Source organism: Hypomesus nipponensis, chromosome 11 (assembly GCF_054491055.1).
Source record: "Hypomesus nipponensis isolate SF chromosome 11, ASM5449105v1, whole genome shotgun sequence".
Classification (NCBI taxonomy): Eukaryota; Metazoa; Chordata; class Actinopteri; order Osmeriformes; family Osmeridae; genus Hypomesus; species Hypomesus nipponensis.
Window position 1 is genome coordinate 2,804,230 of NC_140371.1, and position 26,267 is coordinate 2,830,496.

The 26,267-nt window shown below is 49.5% G+C and overlaps 1 protein-coding gene across 1 annotated transcript in view; it reads right to left on the reverse strand.

Moving 5' to 3' along the window:
- eys (EGF-like photoreceptor maintenance factor) overlaps positions 1-22,152 on the reverse strand; it is a 176,523-nt gene extending 154,371 nt beyond the window's left edge. Inside the window, exons 1-7 of the mRNA XM_084667205.1 lie at positions 21,680-22,152; positions 14,998-16,126; positions 14,350-14,466; positions 7,494-7,687; positions 6,077-6,204; positions 4,558-4,672; positions 2,006-2,165 (exon numbers count right to left, since the gene is read on the reverse strand). Of these exons, the coding sequence (XP_084523331.1) occupies positions 2,006-2,165; positions 4,558-4,672; positions 6,077-6,204; positions 7,494-7,687; positions 14,350-14,466; positions 14,998-15,742 (1,459 nt within the window). The 5' untranslated portion in view covers positions 15,743-16,126; positions 21,680-22,152. The remainder of the gene's footprint in view (positions 1-2,005; positions 2,166-4,557; positions 4,673-6,076; positions 6,205-7,493; positions 7,688-14,349; positions 14,467-14,997; positions 16,127-21,679) is intronic.
- Positions 22,153-26,267: the final 4,115 nt, after the last annotated feature.

Genomic DNA, 26,267 nt, shown 5'->3' on the forward strand with positions numbered 1-26,267 from the left:
AAGAGTAGTATTTATCAAAGCTTAGCGTTTAATTATTGTACCTCTTTTTATGGACAGTTAAGTACAATTTGCCAACATTGGTGACTGACAGCTGATGACCCTGGCTGGAAGTGTGGGAGCAGCCGGTCAGTCTAGCAGCAGAATACAGACTGAGTATACGCAGCCCAGAGCAGCAGGTCAGTCTAGCAGCAGAATACAGACTGAGTATACGCAGCACACAGCAGCAGTCTAGCAGGTCAGTTGTTACCCCTTCAGTTGCTGTGTTGTTTAATGACCTCCCAGCACGGCGTGGCCAGAGACACACACACCTCCGCCTTATCTCGGACAACCGCGGGAACTCGTGGAATACATTGAGCATGTCACTTGAATTCTTTGGCAGATTACCGTCTGCTGCTTGATGCTTCAATCGGGTTTCTCTGTCGGCGCCTTCTCACGGAGCAAGGAGAAGAGAACAATTAAATCTGCTCGGCCCGAACAGCTGTGGGTGGTGATGGGCCTGCGCTTTCCTCCAGATGAGGAGAGCGTGGGGGGGGGGGGGGCGCTGACACAGCCCTGCCTGCACCCAGGTATGATATCCGAAGCCCTCCCAGTGGACCTACAGATTGAGCTCTGAAATTAAAAAGGGTCCTCTCTGGGGGAGGCAGCTTCATCATTTCCAAAGCGTAAAAAAGGCCCGAGATGCCCCAAAAAATGATGAATTCCATCAGTCAATAAGGGCTGCCATGTCTTGTGAGACAATTTCCCATCACTGAAGTGGCAACCGATTTGAGCCTTGCACAGCATAAAAAGCCCTGGCTCATGTAAGGTGTGCAGAAGCTTGTCACAGTGACAGGTGAATGTGTCAGGAGGAAGGCAACCAGGCGATGCCTTAAGCTGCCAGCACTGAAGAACATAGAAACATCATATCGCACTATTTGTTTTGGAACTTTTACATTTTCGGCCGCTTCATGTATAAACATACATTGGCTTTCTTTTCTAGAGTTACTTCAGAACGAAAGCAAACACAAACAGCCTTTTTGTGAAAAATGCTCTGTAAACAGAAAATGACTCCTCATCCTGGTTGGACCACTTAAACTACATCAAGAGCATCGTCAGCGATGTAGTATCGATAAAAACACCAAATGAATTCCGGTTCTTTTCCATTTCCTCAGACCACTATTGCTTTCCACATTCTAACTCAGTAGACACAAAGCAGAACTAGACAGCACAGTTCCCCGAAAAACCCTTTCCCAATCAACCAATACAGTGCTGAGTGTCCTGGTGAGTTTTCGCAGAGGAAAATATTCTTCAGTGTCCATCTGCCACACATTCTAGACTAGATGAAACAAATGAGAGAATGATCCACTTGGAGACGCAGCATGCAGAGAGAGTTACAGGAATGGAAGGCCCGAGGGCAACGTTATTCAGTTGGGAAGACAGGGGGCTGGCTGGTGGTTGTTAGCAGCCTCAGCAGATGGCCTCACAGGGGGAGAGACGGCAGGACACTTGTGGCCAGCAGACTGCAGATCTCAAAGCTGCATCCAAGAGAAGCCAGAGCCCCCTACAAACTAGCAACGTTTAGCTTCGCAAATTTGAAGCATCATGCTGCAATCTACAATAAATAGATTTATTTTATTTTCTGACAACACTTTGTTGGGAAATTGGAAAGGAGTGAGTGACTACCGTAAGCCTGATTGAACATGAACATAACTGTAAACCACCAGGCTCAATCAGAGCTTAACAGCGCATATTCTGGTATTTGTACAAACTTAATGGTTAATGATTTGCTGTCAGGGAAAGCCAGATCTTGATGGTTTCATGCATGTCAGCAGCTGTAGAAAGCCATTTTTCTCCCATGTCGCAGCTAGAACACAACACCCAAACATAAGCACCCCAATAAAGTGACATTTCCTACTCTCAACACACTTCAACGCCTGAATCATTGAGCAGACGCCTGCTTTTAAACCCAACAATGCGCTGACTGGTTGGAGTCCGTCACCACCAGGAAGTCTGTGCCGGGGCTCACCTGTGTAGCCATGGCGACAGATGCACCTGTATTGCGGCGCAGCGTCTGGTTGGCTGGTGGTGAGGCAGGTGGCGCCGTGCTGACAGCGGCCAGGGTAGATCCGACAGGCGTCGTCCACATACTGGCAGAACTCTCCAGTCCACCCAGGGGAGCACAGGCACTGGGGACAGGAAGAACAGGCTTGATAACTTGGCAGAGGTCCTGTTGACTCATACGAGGAATACGGCCCTCGTCAAACACAGTCTTTTACGAGCATCCTTTGCAATCATACTTGAGGCCCTACAGTACACAGATGTGATGTATATGAATGGACCTAGAGTAAAAGTGTTCCAAAGTATATGTAATTCAGTTTGTGCTGTATCCACCGACGTTGTGCGTGCGTAGACTAGTCCAAACGTAAAGTCAGTCTGATTGGGCTCTGACAGATGTTTTTCCTGTGTAACCCTAGCAACACACGAATCCCACCCACTCAAACTGGCGCTCTCGCAGCGCAAAACACAAGCTTCACTTCAGGGCGACTTGAGGGCACACGGCATTAAACGGACACCCCAAATTGACCTGACAAAGGTCTCTCATTCTGTGTGTGTGTGTGTGGGGGGGGGTGTGTTTGAGGGTGTGTGTGTGTGTGTGTGTGTGTGAGGGTGTGTGTGTGTGTGTGTGTGAGGGTGTGTGTGTGTGTGTGTGTGTGTGTGTGTGTGAGGGTGTGTGTGTGTGTGTGTGTGTGTGTGTGTGTGAGGGTGTGTGTGTGTGTGTGTGTGTGTGTGAGGGTGTGTGTGTGTGTGTGTGTGTGAGGGTGTGTGTGCGGAGGCAGTATATCGAGAAATTGCAAGGGCCACGGTTAATTTGCCCTGGACAGTGTCAATGTTTTGATAAGGTCTGACACTGATTGGAGACAAACCCACACACACACATAGGGCCTCCACTTTTCACCATTTGGGCCCAGGAACCGTTTGAATGATGTAAATCACCAGACCAAAACTGATGGTGAATCATTAGGAGCTGGAGGGCATGCATTAGAGCCCAACCTCAGGTGCTGCACTGGGACCGGGAGGGAGGGAGGGAGGGAGGGAGGGAGGGAGGGAGGGAGGGAGGGAGGGAGGGAGGGAGGGAGGGAGGGAGGGAGGGAGGGAGGGAGGGAGGGAGGGAGGGAGGGAGGGAGGGAGGGAGGGAGGGAGGGAGGGAGGGAGGGAGGGAGGGAGGGAGGGAGGGAGGGAGGGAGGGAGGGAGGGAGGGAGGGAGGGAGGGAGGGAGGGCTCCACAGCTATACCTGTCTGTCTGGCCAGTGTTACCACACACTGGTAGTCTGATTAAAGGGCGAAGAAATTGGATTAATCCACTTTTTTAGAGCTTGTGGATGTTTTACATCCGGAAGTCTCTTTCGGCAGTTTTTTAAATGTTATGGTTGTCGTTGCCGTTATATGTTTTATATGTTGTGCAAACAAATGGCAGTGCTACTCAAGGATGCCTCTGTGTGCCTGTCGAACAGCTGACAACCACGGCTGAGCAGGAGTCTGCTTTCAAACCCTGGTTAGAAACAACAGGTTCTGCAGTGTAATCCATGTGACTGCTAACATCTGTTGTTTTACATTTACCCATAAATCAAGTCCAGTTGTCGCTGTCTTCCATTGCACAGACCTGGATAAACACACGGCCCAATTTCAATCACTTTCTAGCTTGAATTGTTTAAAAAAAATCCAAACAAGATGAAACTTCAACTAATTACCTCTGCTTTCCTGAGCTTTTCTGTACGGTACAGATGTACTTATTCAGGCGGAAACTGGATAGGGTCAAAATAAAAGGATATCATTTTTCATATTTAACTCTAAAAGGACCAAGGCAAAACCACAACAGGTGCTTTTTGGATCCTCACTCAATAAATGAAGTGTTTTTTTCACTATGACACCAGTCAGTTTCAGCTGGTTTTAATCAGCAGAACAGGCTCCTGCATGTGGAGATGATTCACACTGTTCTTCTGAACAATCCAATAAGTCTGACTCCTGGACACATCAGTCACAACGTTCAAATGACAATAACTGACAGCAAAATGATATTGAAATTGAGAAGTAAAATCAAAATGCTGCACATCTCCCCATAAATCATGTTCTGGAATATAGATATGCCAGATGAGAATCAGATTCGGTGTAAATGTGAAATAAATGACCTGATGGACCTATCAGCTGTCCCTGGCACTGTGCTGCTTTATCAGACGTCGAGATATATCTTGTTATTAAAGACAGGGAAAACGGTCTCATAACTGTGGAATAGCATTTATCCTGCGGCTTTTGTCAGTAAAAACATACGAAACAAATACTCGGACAACACGAGGGTTTCTAAAGCCTCCTGTGGATGTGACCGTCAGGCTCAGCCAAGTCTCCATTACCGACCCAACAATCTCCTCACGTCCCCTTCAGTGTCCATCCTTCTTGTTAACGATGTAACCACCACACACACACACACACACACACTTCCTGTTTGGGTGGTGGGCCTCAGTGAGTGTGTGTGTGCGCTGCTGTTTGAGTATTTCATTAGATCGTACAGATTCAATTACTTACATTATACCCGCCAATTACACTGAGACACACTCCTTCGTGCAGACAGTTGATACTGAGCAGGCCGCAGAAGTCAATTACAGCCTCACAGCTCGTCCCGGAAAACCCCGGAAGACATCTGCAGGAAGAACACGTCATCATCAATTCACCTTCAACACAGTCCCAGATCACACTACCCATCGTCCTGAGGGACAGACAGGGGGGCTTGCACTAGGAGGAAATAGACGTGGATAATATACATATATATTCATATTTATTGCGGCGACCACCGAGTGTAACCCTGGTGAGTCGGACACGACTTTGAAACAGAGACCCTCAGCAGGAACAGGGCTATGGGCTACGCTAAGCACGGCAAGTGGTTTACACCACTGAAATGACAAAAAAAAACAGTTGCTTCCAAAAGTGTCAAAACTCGATCTGTAAATATTCTTCCTCCATCCGGATGGTTCCGTCCCGACGCTTCAGAACATGCTAGCACACGCTCCCTCCCTGCTGCCTGTTCCAGGGCCTGCTGACACCAGGGGTGTGGGAGCCCTGCCTGCGCTACCTGACTTCCCCCATCAGCTGCCAGGCTGCAGCTGTGTCTCCACCAGGGTCCTGGAGGGTCTGCTGTCGGACAGACAGCCCCCGGGCTGTCTATGCTGCTAGGGGCCTTTTCACGACCCACTGGCTCTGGGGTTGCAGCGAAAAAAGAAATATATATATATGAGTTGAGTACAGCGCAACACACTTGTTACGTACACGTTGCGCTGGACCCACCTCATATGTATATATTTCTTTTTTTGCTGCAACCCCAGAGTCAGTGAGTTGTGAAAAGGCCCCTAGCAGCATAGGAAGCAGCAACGTGTATGTAACGAGTGTGTAGCGCTGTACCCAACTGTACCTCGCTAAATGTTTACAAGAATTCTCTTTCAGTGAGTGAAAGAGAGCAGCCTGGTTCTCCTCACGGACTATAAGGGAGGGATTTCAACGAGGAGTCATGTCAGTGAGGAGTGATGTCACTACGCCATGGTCTGTCATGGTCAGTGGGTGTTTCCCTCCACGCACAGATACTTATAGCCTCAGTCTGACCGCCATAATTAAACGACGTATTCATTGCTTGGTTATATTGGCTGAGATGTATTCAACCAAGCAGTCACTGACCTGTGGTTTTCCTCGTGAAGCATTAGCTACAGCACACACACACACACAACAAATACCTGGCTGGAAAATGCATTCATTAGAGAAAACCCTGCCCAGCACACTGTTAACAAACCTTTCAGCTCATCTGAAAAAGGAACGAGGACAAGTTGAGCCAATATTGCATTCCTTCAGGGGGAGTCCAGAATGATGGTTCGGGTTAGAAAATACCAGCCTTTTTCCACTCGAAATTACAGTGTGACAAACAATATTTCATTTCAGTCCACTATCAAAGGAGACACTTCTCCTCCCTATCATCATGTAGTCAGATCTGGCCCAGCTGCACAGGGGGGCATCTGTGTGTATGTGTGTGTGTGTGTGTATGGAGGAGGGGGGGTCTCACCTGCAGGCGTACTCGTCTCCCAGGGCAACACAGCTGCCGTTGTTGAGACACGGAGACAGGCTGCAGGGGCCACGCAGCCTCCTGCACTGCGCCCCGGACGTCCCGTCGGGGCAGACACAGCCCGGGCCCTGCATCCAGAGGCGAAACAAACGCACCCGGCGTCAGCGGACGCAAACGGGCGTGACACACATGCACGCACGCGCACACACACACACAGGCTTGGATTCTGTCTCAGAGGGACACATTTAGCCCAAGACGTTTCAGACGGCCCTGAGATCACCGAACACAGGCTGGGTCTGGATCCCTTCACCCTCCCTGTTGTTGAGGATGACACCAGGTCTAACCCCAGCCTCCCCAGAGGAGACTGGCAGGGCTCCTGCTCAGTGCACACAGAGGTTTGAGGAGTCCCGGGGATCAGATCCACTCTGGACATGAACGATGAGTTCATTTTCATACTGATGAGTGCAGTGACGGCACGGTCGGCACTGGGATCAATGTGAAACAGAGCAGTTTGATGTATGTGTGCTATAAAGCATGTGGCCCCGCCTGCTCCCAGGTGTGGGGGGGGGGGGGGGGGGGGGGCTAAAGCTTTCCATAACGCGCAGTTAGGGAAAAATCCAATGTGACACCTCTCACAATAGAGAAGAGAAAGGTCAAGTAAGGCATGTTACTGGAGCATGTTACTGGAGCTGTTTTACTGTAGCATGTAACTGTAGCTGTTTTACTGGAGCATGTTACTGGAGCATGTTACTGGAGCATGATACTTTAGCATGTCACTGGAGCTATTTTGCTGTAGCATGTTAGTGTAGCATGTTACTGCAGCATGTTACTTTAGCATGTCACTGGAGCTATTTTGCTGTAGCATGTTAGTGTAGCATGTTACTGTAGCATGTTACTGGAGAAGTTTTATATCCTCTAACCCCTTTTCCATAATAGAGGAGCTCTTGCCACAGAATTCTGTAAAAAAAATATACTAATGAATGGCTACACCATTTGTGGTGAAAGGCATGAAATAAAACCTTACTTCTGAAATATAGCCATTTCATCTCCAACGGTGACTAAATATGCATTTGTTCATTCGGGTCAAGTCCAATCAAAATGGCTAACAAACACCTTGCAGTCTTCATGCACACCCCTTGCAGGCAGATATATTAATTGTTGTTGCAACCTTCCAAATGACACCACTTGATCTGCTTCAGAGACAAGCATATTAATTTACAGGTGACATTTCCGATTAATCTCCCCCCCCCCCCCCCATGTCCCCCCCCCCCATGTCCCCCCCCCCCCCCATGTCCCCCCCCCCCCCCCCATGTCCCCCCCCCCCATGTCCCCCCCCCCATGTCCTCCCCCCCATGTCCCCCCCCCCCCCCATGTCCCCCCCTTCGAGGGTTCATGACAGGGAGGCTGAAGTCCTCACATGCTCCCCCACTGAGCACGTCCTCTCAGACGGACATCCGTAGGTCAGGCAGGGGTCGTGGAGCGGGCTGTCACAGTCCAGGCCCGTGAAGCCCTCCGGACAGAGACAGGAGAACCCTCCGGCGCTCTCTGTGCATCGGCCTCCGTTCCTGCACGGGTCCGGGTGGCACTGCCGCATCTTCTCACAAGGGGGACCTGCAGGGGGACAAGAGGACGAAGGGTCTGTTGCCGAGCCGCATCCTTAACGACGGCACATCTTACTGCGGAACATTCCAGCTCACAGGCGGTTTTCATACAGCAGCTTGATAAACTGAGACACTGACAAGACGATTACAGAGATGTCTGGGTAAATCATCTTCATAATCTAAAGACTCGTGCATAAACACTTTCATTTTCATAACAAAGAACCACAAAAAAGGATGAAATACAATTCCACATAACAGCTTCTATAGTCACAGAGGGCATCCTTAGTATTTTGACAGGTTAATTCCGTTTATTACCAATAAGTTATTTTCATAATTTCTTGTTATATCCTTTGAAATCACATCTCCACAGGAGTCTTTCACCAGTTCTTCAATCAGCAACACAGCTCCCTATCACCACTGCTCGCACAACATGCTGTTCAGGAATTGTTCATTCTTTTATGTAGAAATAACATAAAAGCTGTGCAGAACTATGTCATGAAAGCACCGTAGGAGCGCACGCACACACACACACACACATAGACAACACACACAAATAACACACACACACACACTGTCTCTCCTGAGCATTCTCCCGTTTCTAGGCTTGCCTCTGTCTTATTGGCTTCCTAATGATGCAGCCGCACAGTGTTCTAGCACGAGACGTCAAGCAGGAGCATGTGAGTCCTTCCAATCAAACTTGTGTGGTATTCTCAGAGTGCCTGGACCATTTCTGTCATCGCCTCGGTCGGAACGCCACGGTGATATCAAACGAAACAGGGAACAGTGATTATCATCAGGGAAGGTTTCTCTGGGTATGAATGATTAACTATTGTGTTAAGGCGTCTGTCAAATGCAGCACGTCCATATCAAAGCCATGTATCTCCCCCTATATTTAGATTTAAGGCTGATAAACTATCACAATTCTTCTATTTGGTCCATTTATCATAGCTTCCTGTCTGCCTAGGGAGACACAGAACAAACACAACAAGTTACTTAATACATTATTCAGTCAAAGATTAAGAAATAGAGTGTCAGACTGCCAGATCATCTCCTATATCAAACAGGACTCCTAACAGCGTACTGGAGACCAGGAACATCTGGGTGAGTGGCATCCAAACGCGCTGGCCCCTGGTGCAGAGCACCGCACCTCTGTGCCTCATGTCCCCGATACGGGGAAGTGCAAGTTTGGACGACGCTGGCAGAGTTTGGAGCCAGGCAGCCAGTACAGAGCCCCTGAGGAAGTTTTGAAACATACTTTGTGGAAACGTGGAAAGCAGAGGCACTGTGACTTGAGGCGGGAGAGCAGCACGACTGAGATGTAAAGTACCAGCACCGGGCACAAGACCAAGTACAAATGTCAAAATCCATGATGACATTGGTTTTCAATGCGGATGAAATTAGACTGAATAATACAACTACTGCTGGGTTCAAGGTGAACGGAATTTGATTTTATTCCCCGGCGAGCCTTTTCATTTTTGTGTTCTTCGGCAGGTGCTAACTCATTTATCTTTCTAGTGACTCCTTCTTACAATATTTTTCTGTATGCTAATCCCCCTGACAGGCTCTCCCCAACCTCCATCTCCCCACTCCTCCCCACCCACCCTCCCCCCTCCTCAACCTCCCCTCTTACCACCCTACCCCCCCCCTCCCCTCCCCTCTCCACACTCCTCCCCTTCCCACCCCTCCCTTCTCCCCACTCCTCCCCCCTCCCCTCCCCTCTCACCACCCTCCCCCCTCCCCTCCCCTCCCCTCCCCTCCCCTCCCCTCTCCCCAGCCTTCCCTCCCCTCTCACCACCCTCCCCCCTCCCCTCCCCTCTCCTCAGCCTCCCCTCTCCTCTCACCACCCTCCCCCTTCCCCTCCCCTCTCACCACCCTCCCCCCTCCCCTCCCCTCCCCTCTCACCACCCTCCCCCCTCCCCTCCCCTCTCCTCAGCCTCCCCTCTCCTCTCACCACCCTCCCCCTTCCCCTCCCCTCTCACCACCCTCCCTGACAGGCTCTCCCCAACCTCCATCTCCCCACTCCTCCCCACCCACCCTCCCCCCTCCTCAACCTCCCCTCTTACCACCCTACCCCCCCCTCCCCTCCCCTCTCCACACTCCTCCCCTTCCCACCCCTCCCTTCTCCCCACTCCTCCCCCCTCCCCTCCCCTCTCACCACCCCCTCCCCTCCCCTCCCCTCCCCTCCCCTCCCCTCCCCTCCCCTCCCCTCCCCTCCCCTCCCCTCCCCTCCCCTCCCCTCCCCTCCCCTCCCCTCCCCTCCCCTCCCCTCCCCTCTCCCCAGCCTTCCCTCCCCTCTCACCACCCTCCCCCCTCCCCTCCCCTCTCCTCAGCCTCCCCTCTCCTCTCACCACCCTCCCCCTTCCCCTCCCCTCTCACCACCCTCCCCCCTCCCCTCCCCTCCCCTCTCACCACCCTCCCCCCTCCCCTCCCCTCTCCTCAGCCTCCCCTCTCCTCTCACCACCCTCCCCCTTCCCCTCCCCTCTCACCACCCTCCCCCCTCCCCTCCCCTCCCCTCCCCTCCCCTCCCCTCCCCTCCCCTCCCCTCCCCTCCCCTCTCCCCACTCCTCCCCATCCAGCCTCCCTTCTCCCCAGCCTCCCTTCTCCCCAGCCTCCCCCCCCAGCCTCCCTTCTCCCCAGCCTCCCTTCTCCCCAGCCTCCCCTCTCCCCACTCCTCCCCCCTCCCCAGCCTCCCTTCTCCCCAGCCTCCCTTCTCCCCAGCCTCCCCTCTCCCCAGCCTCCCTTCTCCCCAGCCTCCCCTGCTCCCCAGCCTCCCCTGCTCCCCAGCCTCCCTTCTCCCCAGCCTCCCCTGCTCCCCAGCCTCCCCTGCTCCCCAGCCTCCCCTGCTCCCCAGCCTCCCTTCTCCCCAGCCTCCCCTGCTCCCCAGCCTCCCCTGCTCCCCAGCCTCCCTTCTCCCCAGCCTCCCTTCTCCCCAGCCTCCCTTCTCCCCAGCCTCCCCTGCTCCCCAGCCTCCCCTGCTCCCCAGCCTCCCCTCCCCCCTCCCCACTCCTCCCCATCCAGCCTCCCCCCTCCCCAGCCTCCCCCCTCCCCAGCCTCCCTTCTCCCCAGCCTCCCTTCTCCCCAGCCTCCCTTCTCCCCAGCCTCCCCTGCTCCCCTGACTCCACCAGACTGTCAGTAAGTCCCCATGGAGATCAGTCTTCCAGTGTACACCTTCTGGGCTTGCTGCTGTTTGCATTTGCCACAGGAAATGTGGTTTGCATAGTTGGTTGCCAACTAAAGCCTCAAAGTAAAACTAAGAAATGGTAACCCTTTAGGTACACCTGGCCCTCTGTATTAATTCACTTTGGCGAGCCGCAGTGGACCAAGTTCCTCAAGCAACTGAATACTATTAATATATTCCAACAACAACCTCCAGTACTGTGTTACCTCTGAAATACGATACGGGTAGAACAAACCTTCTCTGCTGTGAAAAACTGTTTAATTCAAGCCTACATACATCCAGACTAACTTCCTTATTTGTCTTCTGCAGACGCAGCAGAAATATTCAGTTAGGTTAACGGCCATGCAATGTATCACTTCGATTTTGTTCGAGACTTTGACGTTTTTTGGAATGGACAACCGTTTGGTAGCGGTTTGTTTCCGGAGAAGTTAGCGGTTGCACCTTCTCAGGTGCCCGTGTGAACGCCTGGGAAGAGACAAAGAAAGAGCAGGAGCCCCCTGCACCATGATGGGAGCCCCCTGCACCATGATGGGAGCCCCCTGCACCATGATGGGAGCCCCCTGCACCATGATGGGAGCACCCTGCACCATGATGGGAGCCCCCTGCACCATGATGGGAGCCCCCTGCACCATGATGGGAGCCCCCTGCACCATGATGGGAGCCCCCTGCACCATGATGGGAGCACCCTGCACCATGATGGGAGCCCCCTGCACCATGATGGGAGCCCCCTGCACCATGATGGGAGCCCCCTGCACCATGATGGGAGCCCCCTGCACCATGATGGGAGCCCCCTGCACCATGATGGGAGCCCCCTGCACCATGATGGGAGCCCCCTGCACCATGATGGGAGCCCCCTGCACCATGATGGGAGCACCCTGCACCATGATGGGAGCCCCCTGCACCATGATGGGAGCCCCCTGCACCATGATGGGAGCACCCTGCACCATGATGGGAGCCCCCTGCACCATGATGGGAGCCCCCTGCACCATGATGGGAGCCCCCTGCACCATGATGGGACAGGAAAGGTAGCAAACTCTGTATTTAGTGTACGCATAGCTTTAGTATAGGTATAGTACTGGTTTTGGTGTATTGCAGGTATAGTGTAGGGCTAGTATATCATGTATAGGTTTAGTTATGTGATATGAGGGGGAAAAAGCTGGGGTCATTGCAAGCTTCAGTGAAGCCAGCATTGTAGCAAATTATTTCCAAACTAAAAGAAAGTCACCATTAGCACAAAGGGTAAAGTGAATTACAAAACAATTAACATGTTGTCCCAGAAGGGCTGTGCCCTATAAAGGCGATAATACCTTTGCAATAAATACCCCAGAGACACTACACGGGAGAGCTGAATCAAAGGGAAAATCTCATTTGAAAAGTCCCGTGAGTTGGGCTCATTATTCTGCTTGCAGAGGCTGGGCCCACGAGGTCAGCTGGTGCCACGGCTGCTCCTAACTCCTGTGATTAATGAGGAGACAGCAGTGCTGCTGAGCTGGAGGAAGCTGAGCTGGAGGAAGCTGAGCTGGAGGAAGCTGAGCTGGAGGAAGCTGAGCTGGAGGAACCTGCACAGCCTCACCAACCAGGAAGAACTCCCAGGAACCAGGAGAGGGAGGGAGGGAGGGAGGGAGGGAGGGAGGGAGGGAGGGAGGGAGGGAGGGAGGGAGGGAGGGAGGGAGGGAGGGAGGAAGGAAGGAAGGAAGGAAGGAAGGAAGGAAGGAAGGAAGGAAGGAAGGAAGGAAGGAAGGAAGGAAGGAAGGAAGGAAGGAAGGAAGGAAGGAAGGAAGGAAGGAAGGAAGGAAGGAAGGAAGGAAGGACACAGGCAGCAAAGAAACAGACTGAGAAAGAGAAGGAACCAGCAGGACAAGTCTTTGTAATCTGAACAGATATCGTTATCATATCTCTTTTCTTCCTTTGTTAGATACTGTTCTAATCTCTGATCAGGACGAGAGCAAACAATTAAGCGAGCGCGATGGCCAACTAACCACCCAGTGGCAACGGTGAATCCAATGTTTGCTAGCTCTAAACAACCCTCTTTTCTTGCACCCTTCTTTATCTGAAATCTGATCTGACAAGATGATTCAATAGTTAAACGCTTGACCGCTATAACACAATGAAATGAATCTGTTCGCATTCAAATGGTGATTTCTCAACCTCCACTGAGGAGGAAAGGAGTCCTTCTACCAGGTGGCTGAGAACGGCGCGGACGCTTGAACACACGGCAGAGCAGATCACTGCAGAGGAGGAGTCTGCAGGTTTGAATCCCATGTTTGGATAAATGTGTCAGCCAGGTTAACACATTATCGTTATATATGGCATCAGTATAAGTTTCCTGACTGACCAGAGATTCCCACTCGACTGTGGACAAGAGCAGATATCTACTGTACCAACATTTCAACCAAAACCAATCTCCTTTCATTTGACATTTTAAAGAAAATAAAAATAATCTATTTCCGAGGCATGTTATTGCCAAAAATAGAAAATCACAGACACTTTTTTTTCTAATTGGCCCACAGTGCTGAGGAAAGTATGTCTGAGAGAGTCGCTAACCTTGAGTGGGAGGCAGGCAGACAATCAGTGGAAGGTCTGGGCAGGGATGTGCAGGAAAAGCTCCGACATTTCAACACGGCTAGCTTGGACAAATGGCAACCGAAAACAAAACAATGAATCAAGACCGAAGGCCACCTGGAGTTTTCACAGCAGCAGGTCCATCATAATCGCAGCTCCCAGACACCGCTATCCAGGCCAGTCCGTACTCTGTACAACTAACCCATCTGTTTGTGACACCCATTAACCTAACTGTACTTTTTACTGGAGCAAATGAGACTCATTATCCAGCTAAAGGCTACGGCGCAGCCACTACTCATAAAGGAGCATGCTGCCTCTGGGCCCACGCGTGGCCTTACAAGGCCGCGCTGCCCTGCAGCTGCCCTGCAGCTGCCCTGCAGCCGCCGCCGCACTCTCAATCAGGGAGCAGCGACACGCCACGCAACCTGCTTCGCTCGGTGCACATCTAGCGGCAGGTGGAATAAAGCGCTAATAATGCCGTCGTGAAATTCAATCCCTTCGGCTCCCAGAGATGTCTATGCAGGTGAGGTTGTGTGGGTACTTTAGCTTTACTTGCATGTAACGGGACTACGGCCTCGGAAAACGTTAAGACTGCAGGAAGGGTCGTCTGATGAAAACTATGGAGCTGGCAGAATTTGATGGTAACAAGTTCCAGCCCACGCTCATTTGCACACACAGCAGGTGAGCGAGTGGCAACTGAAACACTGTGCTGGAGGGAAGATAACAGGGCAGGCTTTTTAGCACGAGCAATCCAACAACATGCTAGCTTGTTTTGAACTCAGCAACATTGCCTACAGGTTCCGTATTTGAATGATTCTTGCAGAGCGGCTAGCTGTAATAATTGCCTTTTTTTTGCCGGACCAATGAGTAACCTGCAATGGATATACATATATACATGATGTTGTCCCCATGCCGGGAGTCACAGTACTTACCAGAGTACCCAGAGTTGCATGCACATCTGAAGGTATTGGAGGACACATTGAGGCAGGTTCCATTTTGGCAAACCCTGTTGCAGGTCTCCAGGCCAATCACTTCAGAACAGTTAACCCCTGCGGGAACATACAGTCTACAGTGAGGGACAAATCTAGCTGCGATGCAACACTCGCATCTGGAAGCACAGGCAGACCGGAACAGGAATCTCTGTTGTGTGAAGGGAGGGGCCACTGCGCTGAGGCAGGATGGCACTAAGGATGCACTCAGGTGTTTGAGATATAATTACTGTGATTATAGCTCCAAAACAGGATCCTGAGGTATGTTGCTTGCTAACAGCCCTTGGGGATATCTGTTCTATAATAACGATTACACTAAGCAAGATGAGAAATTGTAATTACGATAAATAAATAACAAGCAAGTATCTGCAAGCACCGGGGTGGTCTCATCTTGATATGAGGAGTCTGTCATGCCAGCTTCAGCTTAATGAGACCAATTTTCGTCTTCCATACATGGTAATTGATGGGGTGTAATGTGAACACCAAGAAGTATTGAATGTATCAGGCCTGAATGTTTAAAAAAGAAGAATAGAAAATGTATTTGAATGCAAAAGCAGAGGCAAAACGAACGGCTGTCTGTTTTGTCCTTACCCGTAAAGTTTGGAGGACACAAACAGATATATGCTCGGTGCCCTGGGTCGGTGGAGGCATGGCTCAAACACACCCCCTTGTTGACACACGGGTTGTTCAAACAGGCGTCGAACGTCTCGCAGAACGGCCCCGTGCGGTTCAGTGGGCATCGGCAGCGGTAAGCGTCCTCCCCCGGCCCTGTCCGACACACGCCGCTCCCCGAGCACAGCCTCACCAGGGGCGAGCTCTGACACAGGTTCTCCTTCACCGTCACGTTGAGCCGCAGCCCCAGCCTGCACAACTCAGGGTTCCCCTCGTGCAGAGCCACGAAATAACGACTGCCGGGGACAAGCCACCGCGCTTCAACCCGCTTCCTCCCGATCAGGTTGTCGGTAAACAAAGCTTGACCTTTCGACGGCCTCGAGCAGCTCCGGAAGTCGTCCTCGGACACGCTGAGGAGGCCGAGGCCGTACGCCTCCAGGGTGGCGTCGGTGGACACAAGCAGGGTGTCTCCGCGCTGCAGCTCCAGAGGGCACAGCTGGGGGAAGCCGTCAGCCGGCGTTCTGGAGGCGTGCTGGTCCTGGACAGCCCAACACTGGGCCGGGTCCAAGCACAGGCTCTCAGTGAGCGTCCACTTGACATGGACCGTCCGCGGCTGGGGATGCCAGTCCTGGGGGCCCGGGCGGCTGCAGGGCGCCTGGCTGTGGGCCGAGTTAGCGAGACGGCTGACGAGCGTTGCCACGAGGAGGAGCGATACGCACTTCATGGTTGTGTCAACAGTGTGCTCATTCGGCACGCACGCCGCTGGAATGGATTTGAACCTGCGACCTCTCTCGACCTGCAGTCAATCGCTCTACCCACTGAGCTAGACTATTTGTACACAGGCTCGGATTGTTTATCTAAGCGGAGGGCCGCCGTGTCATGGGAGAGCGGGGGAGGTCGTCTGAGGGGTGGCTGGGACGGAAGGGAAGGAGGCTTGATGGCCGTGTATGGTCCTCTGGTTGGTCCAGGGACTGTGATTGAGGTCTAAAGGCCAGAAGCTGGGTAGCAAGGGGAGTTGTCTTGCCAAGCTTTGGACGGCCGGGGAACCCTCTGCCTTGTTATTGCTCCTGTCTAGACGCAGAACTTGGTGATGTGGGATGTTTGCCTCCTAGAAATAGAGAAAAAAGAAACAGGGTGAACAAAGTGAGACATTATCTGCACATGCAACCTTAATTTAAAGAGCTAGCTCCATCATCGACTAAGTACACACGGAGGCCAAATAACGGGATGAAATGGTCAAATTACATTTTCTGGGAATATATGAACCAACATGGGGTTTATGTCAGGTACAGTCTGAGCCACATACAGTATGTCTATTCGAAAACACACAAATTACTTTACTCCAATGGGGTGACTGCAAATGGGTCTCTTTGACAATCACAGCCATTTTGAAAGCAAGAATGGTTCTGTAATTCGCCAGCACGGTGCACTGAGACGTGTTCCTTTTGAGAGGCCCATCTATATTTCCATTTCCATTTATTCATTTAGCAGACGCTTTTATCCAAAGCGACTTCCAAGAGAGAGCTTTACAAAGTGCATAGGTCACTGATAATAACAACAAGATAGCCCCAATGCATTGCGGGTAGCCAAAACAAGAAGTACACATTGTGAACAACCAAAAAATAAGTGCCAAAGGGAAAGAACCATAAGAGCATGTTGTTAAGCAGTCATGTACATGTCATGTATATGTCATGAGAGAGTCAGGAACCAGCTGAGCTGCTCCTGCCAGTGACGTCCAAGCAGGGCCAGAGGTTCTCCGGGGTTCTGCTCCTGACCACCAACACCTCAGACCACACTGCGCTTCGCGGGGGCGCACAGAGGCACCGACAGCGGCAGATCAGAGCAGGATCCCTCAGTGTCAGAGGCTGCGATGAGCTCCACCCGACAGCACTGTCTCCCTCCCTCAGGCCTTTCTCCTAACCCACGCCCGCCACATGAAAGAGAGGAGAGAAGCGCAGAGCTGTCCCTGAGAAGCTACGTTCCCTTTTCCTTGATCTGCTCAGTACCACTGATATGAATAACTTCATGGTGATATGTAATGAACAGAAGCGCAGTGATACAAGTCGTTTCAATCCAGGCCTCAGAAATGATGAGAATGTGATTGGGGAACATTGTGTGAAACGTCAAGTGCGACAAGCCCCAGAGAAGTTCTGTTTTGGTAGATGTAGTCGCCACGGGAACAGCATACGAAAGGTTTCAAAGGTTCCAATTCAACCTGAATCTGCTCATTGGTTGCCTAAACAACCATTGAATCCTGTCTTACATTTTCGTGCAAAACCATGTGGTTTCTATAGAAATGTGAAATAATGGCAGTTGTTTAATAGCTGAACATTTTTGCTTGAGCTCTGATCTATATTCCCCAAATGTCTCTCCTCCGACATGATATTACTCATCAAAACAGCATTAAGGTCATGTCGCTACGACAGTGAGGCCTACAACCACTTCAGTCTTTTATAATTATTCTCAACAAAGCTTTTCAGCACACCAGTGAGCTAGTCTAATCTGTCATCGATATTACACTTCTCTAAACTTGGGCCATCTGCTGTTATTTGGATACTGTATACTGGGGAAGTGTCACATCAATCATAAACTAGAGGTTACCAGTTGTGTTGAATTCAATCAATCCCTTTTGGTATGGGAGAGCAACACCCACAGACCGCTCCTATTGGTTGAGAATGATGGCTGATTGGTCAGTTCATCAGTCAATCATGTCAACAACCACTGACATGCCCACACATCAACCTATGTGAAATATGTCCGTTACGTCCAGATTGTGAACATCAACATCACAAGAGTGTTGCAGGAACTATGAAAACAGAAGATATAGGTTGAATAATAGTCTGGTTATTAGTACTGCAGCAAGCAGCAATTGCAAGTGTGGGTAGACAGTATTGTGATACAAGGGTGTTGAGCTCACAAGCTAGCACATCACAGAATGGGCCCTTTTAGCATATTTCATTGCGTATTCATCCAGTTTGATAATTAGGATGTGGGCTGGACAGTTTAATAAGGTCATTTCGGTAAGAGAAATAGAAAGTACTTCTCATTAGCCTAAACCTATCACAGCCAAATCGGTGTTAAAAGAAAAAGCACAATGTGTTTTGCTAACGTAAGCAAGTGCAGAAGCATCAAACCTTGTTCATCAACAAAGCAAACAGGTTGGCGTCTTCGATGCACGTTTTACAACTGAAGCGGGAAACATCGGGTGCAAAAACCTCACAACAATCGCTGTGAGGTGCACCCTGGTCTCCGATCTCCATGAAGGGCAACGCGGCCCTCTTCTTCGGCATGGGATATTTCTTCCCAGTACTCTGGTGCGTTTACCATTAGGCGTTAATCGATGCATCCCATCACCTCAGACGGCCTGGAGGGGCCTGCTAACCCACTGAGTATGATCACACCTAACCACAGACCGTGCTGCTACAAAGACAATCCTTACACAGACCGTGCTGCTACAAAGACAATCCTTACACAGACCGTGCTGCTACAAAGACAATCCTTACACAGACCGTGCTGCTACAAAGACAATCCTTACACAGACCGTGCTGCTACAAAGACAATCCTTACACAGACCGTGCTGCTACAAAGACAATCCTTACACAGACCGTGCTGCTACAAAGACAATCCTTACACAGACCGTGCTGCTACAAAGAGAATCCTTACACAGACCGTGCTGCTACAAAGACAATCCTTACACAGACCGTGCTGCTACAAAGACAATCCTTACACAGACCGTGCTGCTACAAAGACAATCCTTACACAGACCGTGCTGCTACAAAGACAATCCTTACACAGACCGTGCTGCTACAAAGACAATCCTTACACAGACCGTGCTGCTACAAAGACAATCCTTACACAGACCGTGCTGCTACAAAGACAATCCTTACACAGACCGTGCTGCTACAAAGACAATCCTTACACAGACCGTGCTGCTACAAAGACAATCCTTACACAGACCGTGCTGCTACAAAGACAATCCTTACACAGACCGTGCTGCTACAAAGACAATCCTTACACAGACCGTGCTGCTACAAAGACAATCCTTACACAGACCGTGCTGCTACAAAGACAATCCTTACACAGACCGTGCTGCTACAAAGACAATCCTTACACAGACCGTGCTGCTACAAAGACAATCCTTACACAGACCGTGCTGCTACAAAGACAATCCTTACACAGACCGTGCTGCTACAAAGACAATCCTTACACAGACCGTGCTGCTACAAAGACAATCCTTACACAGGCCGTGCTGCTACAAAGACAATCCTTACACAGACCGTGCTGCTACAAAGACAATCCTTACACAGACCGTGCTGCTACAAAGACAATCCTTACACAGACCGTGCTGCTACAAAGACAATCCTTACACAGACCGTGCTGCTACAAAGACAATCCTTACACAGACCGTGCTGCTACAAAGACAATCCTTACACAGACCGTGCTGCTACAAAGACAATCCTTACACAGACCGTGCTGCTACAAAGACAATCCTTACACAGACCGTGCTGCTACAAAGACAATCCTTACACAGGCCGTGCTGCTACAAAGACAATCCTTACACAGACCGTGCTGCTACAAAGACAATCCTTACACAGACCGTGCTGCTACAAAGACAATCCTTACACAGACCGTGCTGCTACAAAGACAATCCTTACACAGACCGTGCTGCTACAAAGACAATCCTTACACAGACCGTGCTGCTACAAAGACAATCCTTACACAGACCGTGCTGCTACAAAGACAATCCTTACACAGACCGTGCTGCTACAAAGACAATCCTTACACAGACCGTGCTGCTACAAAGACAATCCTTACACAGACCGTGCTGCTACAAAGACAATCCTTACACAGACCGTGCTGCTACAAAGACAATCCTTACACAGACCGTGCTGCTACAAAGACAATCCTTACACAGGCCGTGCTGCTACAAAGACAATCCTTACACAGACCGTGCTGCTACAAAGACAATCCTTACACAGACCGTGCTGCTACAAAGACAATCCTTACACAGACCGTGCTGCTACAAAGACAATCCTAACCACAGACCGTGCTGCTACAAAGACAATCCTTACACAGACCGTGCTGCTACAAAGACAATCCTTACACAGACCGTGCTGCTACAAAGACAATCCTTACACAGACCGTGCTGCTACAAAGACAATCCTTACACAGCGTCCGATAACAAACAAACCCACGGCCATCGAGCGCCCTGGTCAAATAAGAACCCGGGTAGAGAGCTATCTCCGGGGTGTGTGACTCACGTCTGCTGAAGATGGAGGTGTTACGTATGATGCGAGGGTGTGAGGCGTGGGCCTGGAGCCTTCCGGTAACAAGGCAGGAGGAAGGGGTGGGAGAGCAAGGGATGGCCGGAGCGTCCAGTGAGACGGTCTAATGGGCTGTCTGGGTAAGCACTGCTGCGCTCGGATAATAGGATGGCAATCCCACACGTGTAGGGCAGCGGATCAATAGGGGGGCTATGGATAAACCTAGGGCGCCGTCACACTCCCACACGTGTGCGTGCGCGCACACACACACCTGCAGACACACACACGCACACACACCTGCAGACACACACACACACCTGCAGACACACACCTGCAGACACACTCACACATAGGAGGAGCACAGACACAGTTACACACACGTGGAGGAGCGCACGCATACACGCTCACACAGACACTCCCTGAAGGCCCCTTATACACACACACACACACACACCGTAGGCGAAACACACGTGCACAAACAAACTAATTGACAGTCAACCAAACACACAGCCTAAATGGCATTCTAATTGCGTTCAGCCAGCCTAGTATTAAAACAGATGATTACAATATTTAAGCCTCATGAGTTGTGCAAGTCAAATAGTCCCCAGTCAATCTCAGGTGATTGATGCCAAACTAACAGGAGGTCAGATATAGATTGAGTCATGAGTTAACTATTCCTTGTTTCATGACATCAGAACACTATTTGTGTCATCAATGGATTGTCTGATCACTGGTTTTCAGTCACAGGCCATATGCGAAAGAGCTTTTCAGCAATAAACGCTGCCGTCCCTTGATTTGTGGCCAAGATTGTTTATGATTCTCACAGTAGAGGTCGGACTGGAGCATGGAGCAGTGTGGAACATGAAGAATAAGATGTTATTAGCCATTTATATCATTTCACTATTGATTTCCAGATCAATCCAATTAATCCAATGTCAGTAAATCTTGCAGATTATTTCTGAGACCATATTAAATCCTGATGTATCTGATTCAGAATGAAAAACAATGAATGGCTGTGCTGAACGATTCCACAACCCTTCTTATCGACATCAAGTCTAGAAACTGTGATATTCTGCATTTCATCGTTTCCTACAGGGAGTAATAGGAATGTAATATGTACGAAACAACTACAACATGTGCATAGTAATATTTAGGCATTGAGCGCCTAGTCTCTATTTCTCACTCTCTGGATTCGACGTATATTATTTACTTGTGTTCTAAAATAACATAGCCTCGTGAATATGTTAATGTCCTGTAGGCTTGAGACACAGGCCTCACCTTATTTGATCTCAGAACAAGATCAACATAACTATCCCACAACTTGCTCAACCGGAAACTTCCCGTATAGTGCATCCAATTTGTTTTTCGAGAGTGATAAGGCGCGTGCGTAGACTTACCGATTTATACTGTAGACGGTGGGATTTTGGTCAATGTCGTCTTCTCAAATGGACCTATCCATCACCGAATTCGCATCACGCAAATGGAGTGCACGTAGTCGCTCCGTTGACACCCAAGGGAGCAGGGATGTGGCCCGCGAGGAGAAATGTCAACTCAAATACAGTCTTTATTGTTTCGATCATACAAACGTGTTGTCGAGCCACTGAACACACATTTATTGACGTCTTACTCCCATTGAGGAAGTAGCAGGCTCTAGGGTTTATCTGAGGAGGCTAATCTGACCACGTTACACCGACGACCATCTGTTGCAGACAGGCACATCCACGCGGTGCTACTAACCAACAGACCATTACATTACACCTCCGTTAAAGTCGCGCGCATTTAGAAAGAACATTCATGCTCACCGTTATTTGAAAAAGTTAAACGTCTCTAGTAGGGCCGCTGGAGTTGCGTAAGTAATTGTGTCAGAGTTCAACTCTTGAGAGAACAGCTTTATCAACCAACGTGAGAGCGTTTCCACCTCAGGTACAGACCGGCTGTTGCCACGGCAACCGGACGCGACAGCTCAAGCCCCGATGCGCGAGCAGATGCCGGGTGAGCGGGACAAAGACAAATCCCACTATTGAATAAACAAACAAACAACCTTACGAATCCATCAGGCATGAGTTGCAATGTGACTGTGGTATCAACACAATATAGAAAACAGTATTGTTTACAATATTTAGTTCATATTCTCAGTGAACCGAGTGGCGTGCCTGACATAGCTTGGATATAAACCAGTTTGAGTTTTATTTGAGAAAATGACATCCAGACTGACAGCAATACCGAAGAGGTTGTGACCTCTCTAGTGTGCATAAAGGTCACCTCTGTTGGTTTGTGAAATCCAATCATTCCTTACCTTGCAGCAGGCTATGAGGAGTAATACGGTCCCGAGATCATAGTCGTAGTTCTGAAAACGTTCTGGACCATGGTCTGGAGTATTCGAATCAGTCAGAGTTGCTGTGGTATATCTGTCTGTAAACCTGAATGAGCCGTTTCAGGACCATGGACAGATCCATGGTCTACACGTTTTTAAACACGTATATTCTCACTGTAATTTTCCTTGTCAATGTTTAAATTGATTTTGTTTTCTTCCTACTGCCTCTTATCGGTATATATTTAGAAATATCAGTGCTTTTGACCGCCTGAATAAATAAAGGTTAAAGAAAATTAATTAATAAATGAAACCCATTCACTTCAACAGCATACACTGAACAAGGACAGTATTACACTCCCTCCAGACACAGTATTACACTCACTCCAGACACAGCACTACACTCACTCCAGACACAGCACTACACTCACTCCAGACACAGCACTACACTCACTCCAGACACAGCACTACACTCACTCCAGACACAGCACTACACTCACTCCAGACACAGCACTACACTCACTCCAGACACAGCACTACACTCACTCCAGACACAGTATTACACTCACTCCAGACACAGCACTACACTCCCTCCAGACACAGCACTACACTCACTCCAGACACAGTATTACACTCACTCCAGACACAGTATTACACTCACTCCAGACACGCACACACACATTCAATACACACACAATAAACAACACAAACACACACACAGATAACAAACACAGACAACACTCAAACACACCCCCAGGGTAAAATGGTTTAGAAACTCCACTGTTTATAAGCAATCAGAAAAAAACTGTAAACTGACTTGACTTAAATTGATTATCTCTGACAACATCAAGCAGATTATATAATTAGAAAGAAAATAGTTATTGTTATAGTGTTTTCAGTTTTTTCCAATTGCTTAAGCACAATTTTGATAACAGGGCTTACTTTGTCAGGCCCAAAACATGGTTCAGACGCCACACACCCTCCACCCACGCCTTCCACCCATGTCCTCCGCCCAAATTCTCCACCCACCTCCTCTTCCCATCTCCTCCACCCACCTCCTCCGCCCATCTGCTCCACCCACCTCCTCCGCCCATCTGCTCCACCCACCTCCTCCACCCATCTGCTCCACCCACCTCCTCCACCCACCTCCTCCACCCATCTCCTCCACCCACCTCCTCCACCCACACCCTCCACCCACCTCCTCCTCCCACGCCCTCCACCTATCTCCTCTACCCACACCCTCCACCTATCTCCTCCACCCACACCCTCCACCTATCTCCTCTACCCACCTCCTCCACCCATCTGCTTCACCCACGCCCTCCACCCACGCCCTCCACCCACCTCCTCCCACGCCCTCCACCTATCTCCTCCAACAGTTCCGATTCCTTATCAATTCCTGCTTATCGATTCTCCCCTCTATAGACAACTAGGTCTGTGCGTCCAGCACCCCCCCCCCCCCCCCCCAGACACACACACACACAAACACTCGTTCTATACGAATTTCTCAAACTGGCTTTGACTGGCTCTGAAATCAGTTAGAACCTACCACCTCTAGGCTTCTTCAGGCCTCTGTTTTCAAAACTAAATCTAGCCGGAGATAGAAACTTTCAGTTTCCTTGTGTTCAAGCTTCTATTACTCAACACCAGCAGGACTTACAGGGGTCCTAACAACAGGGGAAATAACTTCAGTCACCTTTCAAAAGAGACCATTTATATGCATGTTGCATGTGGCGTTGTTGTCATTTTGTTGTGTGAAATACAACCTAACTTTAGAACGCTTCTGCCTAGTTGCCATGTTTGCTGCAGTTTGAATAAACTATAAAAGTACGCGCATGCGCAACGGCACAGAGAATCGTCAACAGAATCGTTAAATAATTTTGTAAACGATTCCAAGGATTCAATTCCCATTTCTCGATGCCCATTCCTATGCATGTGTGACGGGTATGTAACGGACGTGGTCTTGCGAGTTCAGTCAGGCTTTTCCCAACCGTGTCCACCCTTCATCGAGGGTCGAACACGCCATCTCTGACTTCCCAAGCGCCATCACTACCAGCTACGCCAAAGATATTCTAGTTATCCGTTGCCGCGGGTGGCTCATTAGATACCTGAGGAGTGAGTTTCACCGATTCACACTGGCTACACATGTGTATTGGCGTGTGTTTGTGTGTGGGTGACAGCCTGTGTACAGGCTATGCTCTTATGTATGCATGTAATTTGCATTTTATTTTGACAGCAGAAACAGTATATCATTTGTCCAAGCCAAATTGCTAAATTGGGACACTAAAGCTGATCTTATCTTACAAACAAATACACACAATTCCATCAACAGTCAATTATTACTGGGTATCCCTACAATGAATGTCACTGAGAAGCATAGTTTGAGTGAAACCCTGTTCAAATGTTAATAAAATTAATCAAACACCCAAGTAATTCTCTGACTCAATTACCGAAGGTTTTCCATCATCTTGGATATGTGCTTATTCTTGCATATAGTCAGTTTTACATCAAGTGCTCCAGAGAAAGAGTGCATACTTTTCAATTAAATTGGAAGTTAAAGTCTCACCGTCCATGACCTTGAGTTATCGGAACACTTGCAGATCATAGCAGGTTGCGCGTATACCCCCGTGGCCTCGAGACATTCTATTTGGAGTGTCGTGAACGACATTTCCCTTCTCCAATACAGCTGCCTCTACCGGCTAGGCTAGATTAACGAGTTGCCCTTTTGCTTGAAACATAGGCCATATTTCTAATTCCTGTAGCATTGGGGATCTTCATTAGAAATAGAAATATTGACCTTCAAGTGCCTTTATGAGAATATATAGCGGTGTAAAACAAGCATTTATCCATATGGGTGCTCCAACTACCATCATCATATCTTATCATGCTGTGTTCGAAACTATATCTGTCCCCGCGCGCTCTCCTGCCTATTTCCGTGAACTCCCACGTGGCTTCACTGCTGTTGCACTAAAAACGGCCTACAGCGTAGCAGTGTTACATGTTAACTGTGTTAACTAGGCCTACATACCGAAGCCTATGTAAATTACACATTGCGGTTGATTGCAATCAAATGACAGCCAATAAAACAAACGGTGTTTTGCAGTGGACAAGGCTTCTGACTTGCACTAACTAAAACTTATGCCGATGTGTTGATAGGCTAACATGAATTCTGTTTTGCACTGTAGAAAACAACATCTCCCTTATACAGTAATATTGACTGCAGAACCAGGGTGGCCAGAACAATTTCACATTTGGAGGGTTCCATGCAACATAAATGAACGTATAGAATTATCCGAAATGACCTCCCCCCACCCCAAAAAATATATTGTTTTCATGACTAAACATGTCTTGCAGTGACAGTAGATCAGAGCAGTAATTTCTCCTGCTTCTCCTGATCTCTTGGCTCAGCGTGGGGAACAGACGGAGGGACTGAACCCGCCTGTTTGCTGACTCAACGACTTGTTAATGGAGCTCGCGCTTATGCACACACAATCAAGAGCGCGGCGCCCACCGAGGAAAACCCTGATCCCTCCTGGATACCAGTATAATTAGATTGTTGTAGGATATCTCACCCGCAGTCTTACGGGCTCTGGCACATATGTTCACCAAACAGGCTTCTCACCTTGCTTAGTTAATATTAACATTGTGCCAACTGAAGCAGAGAATGTCTGCACAGG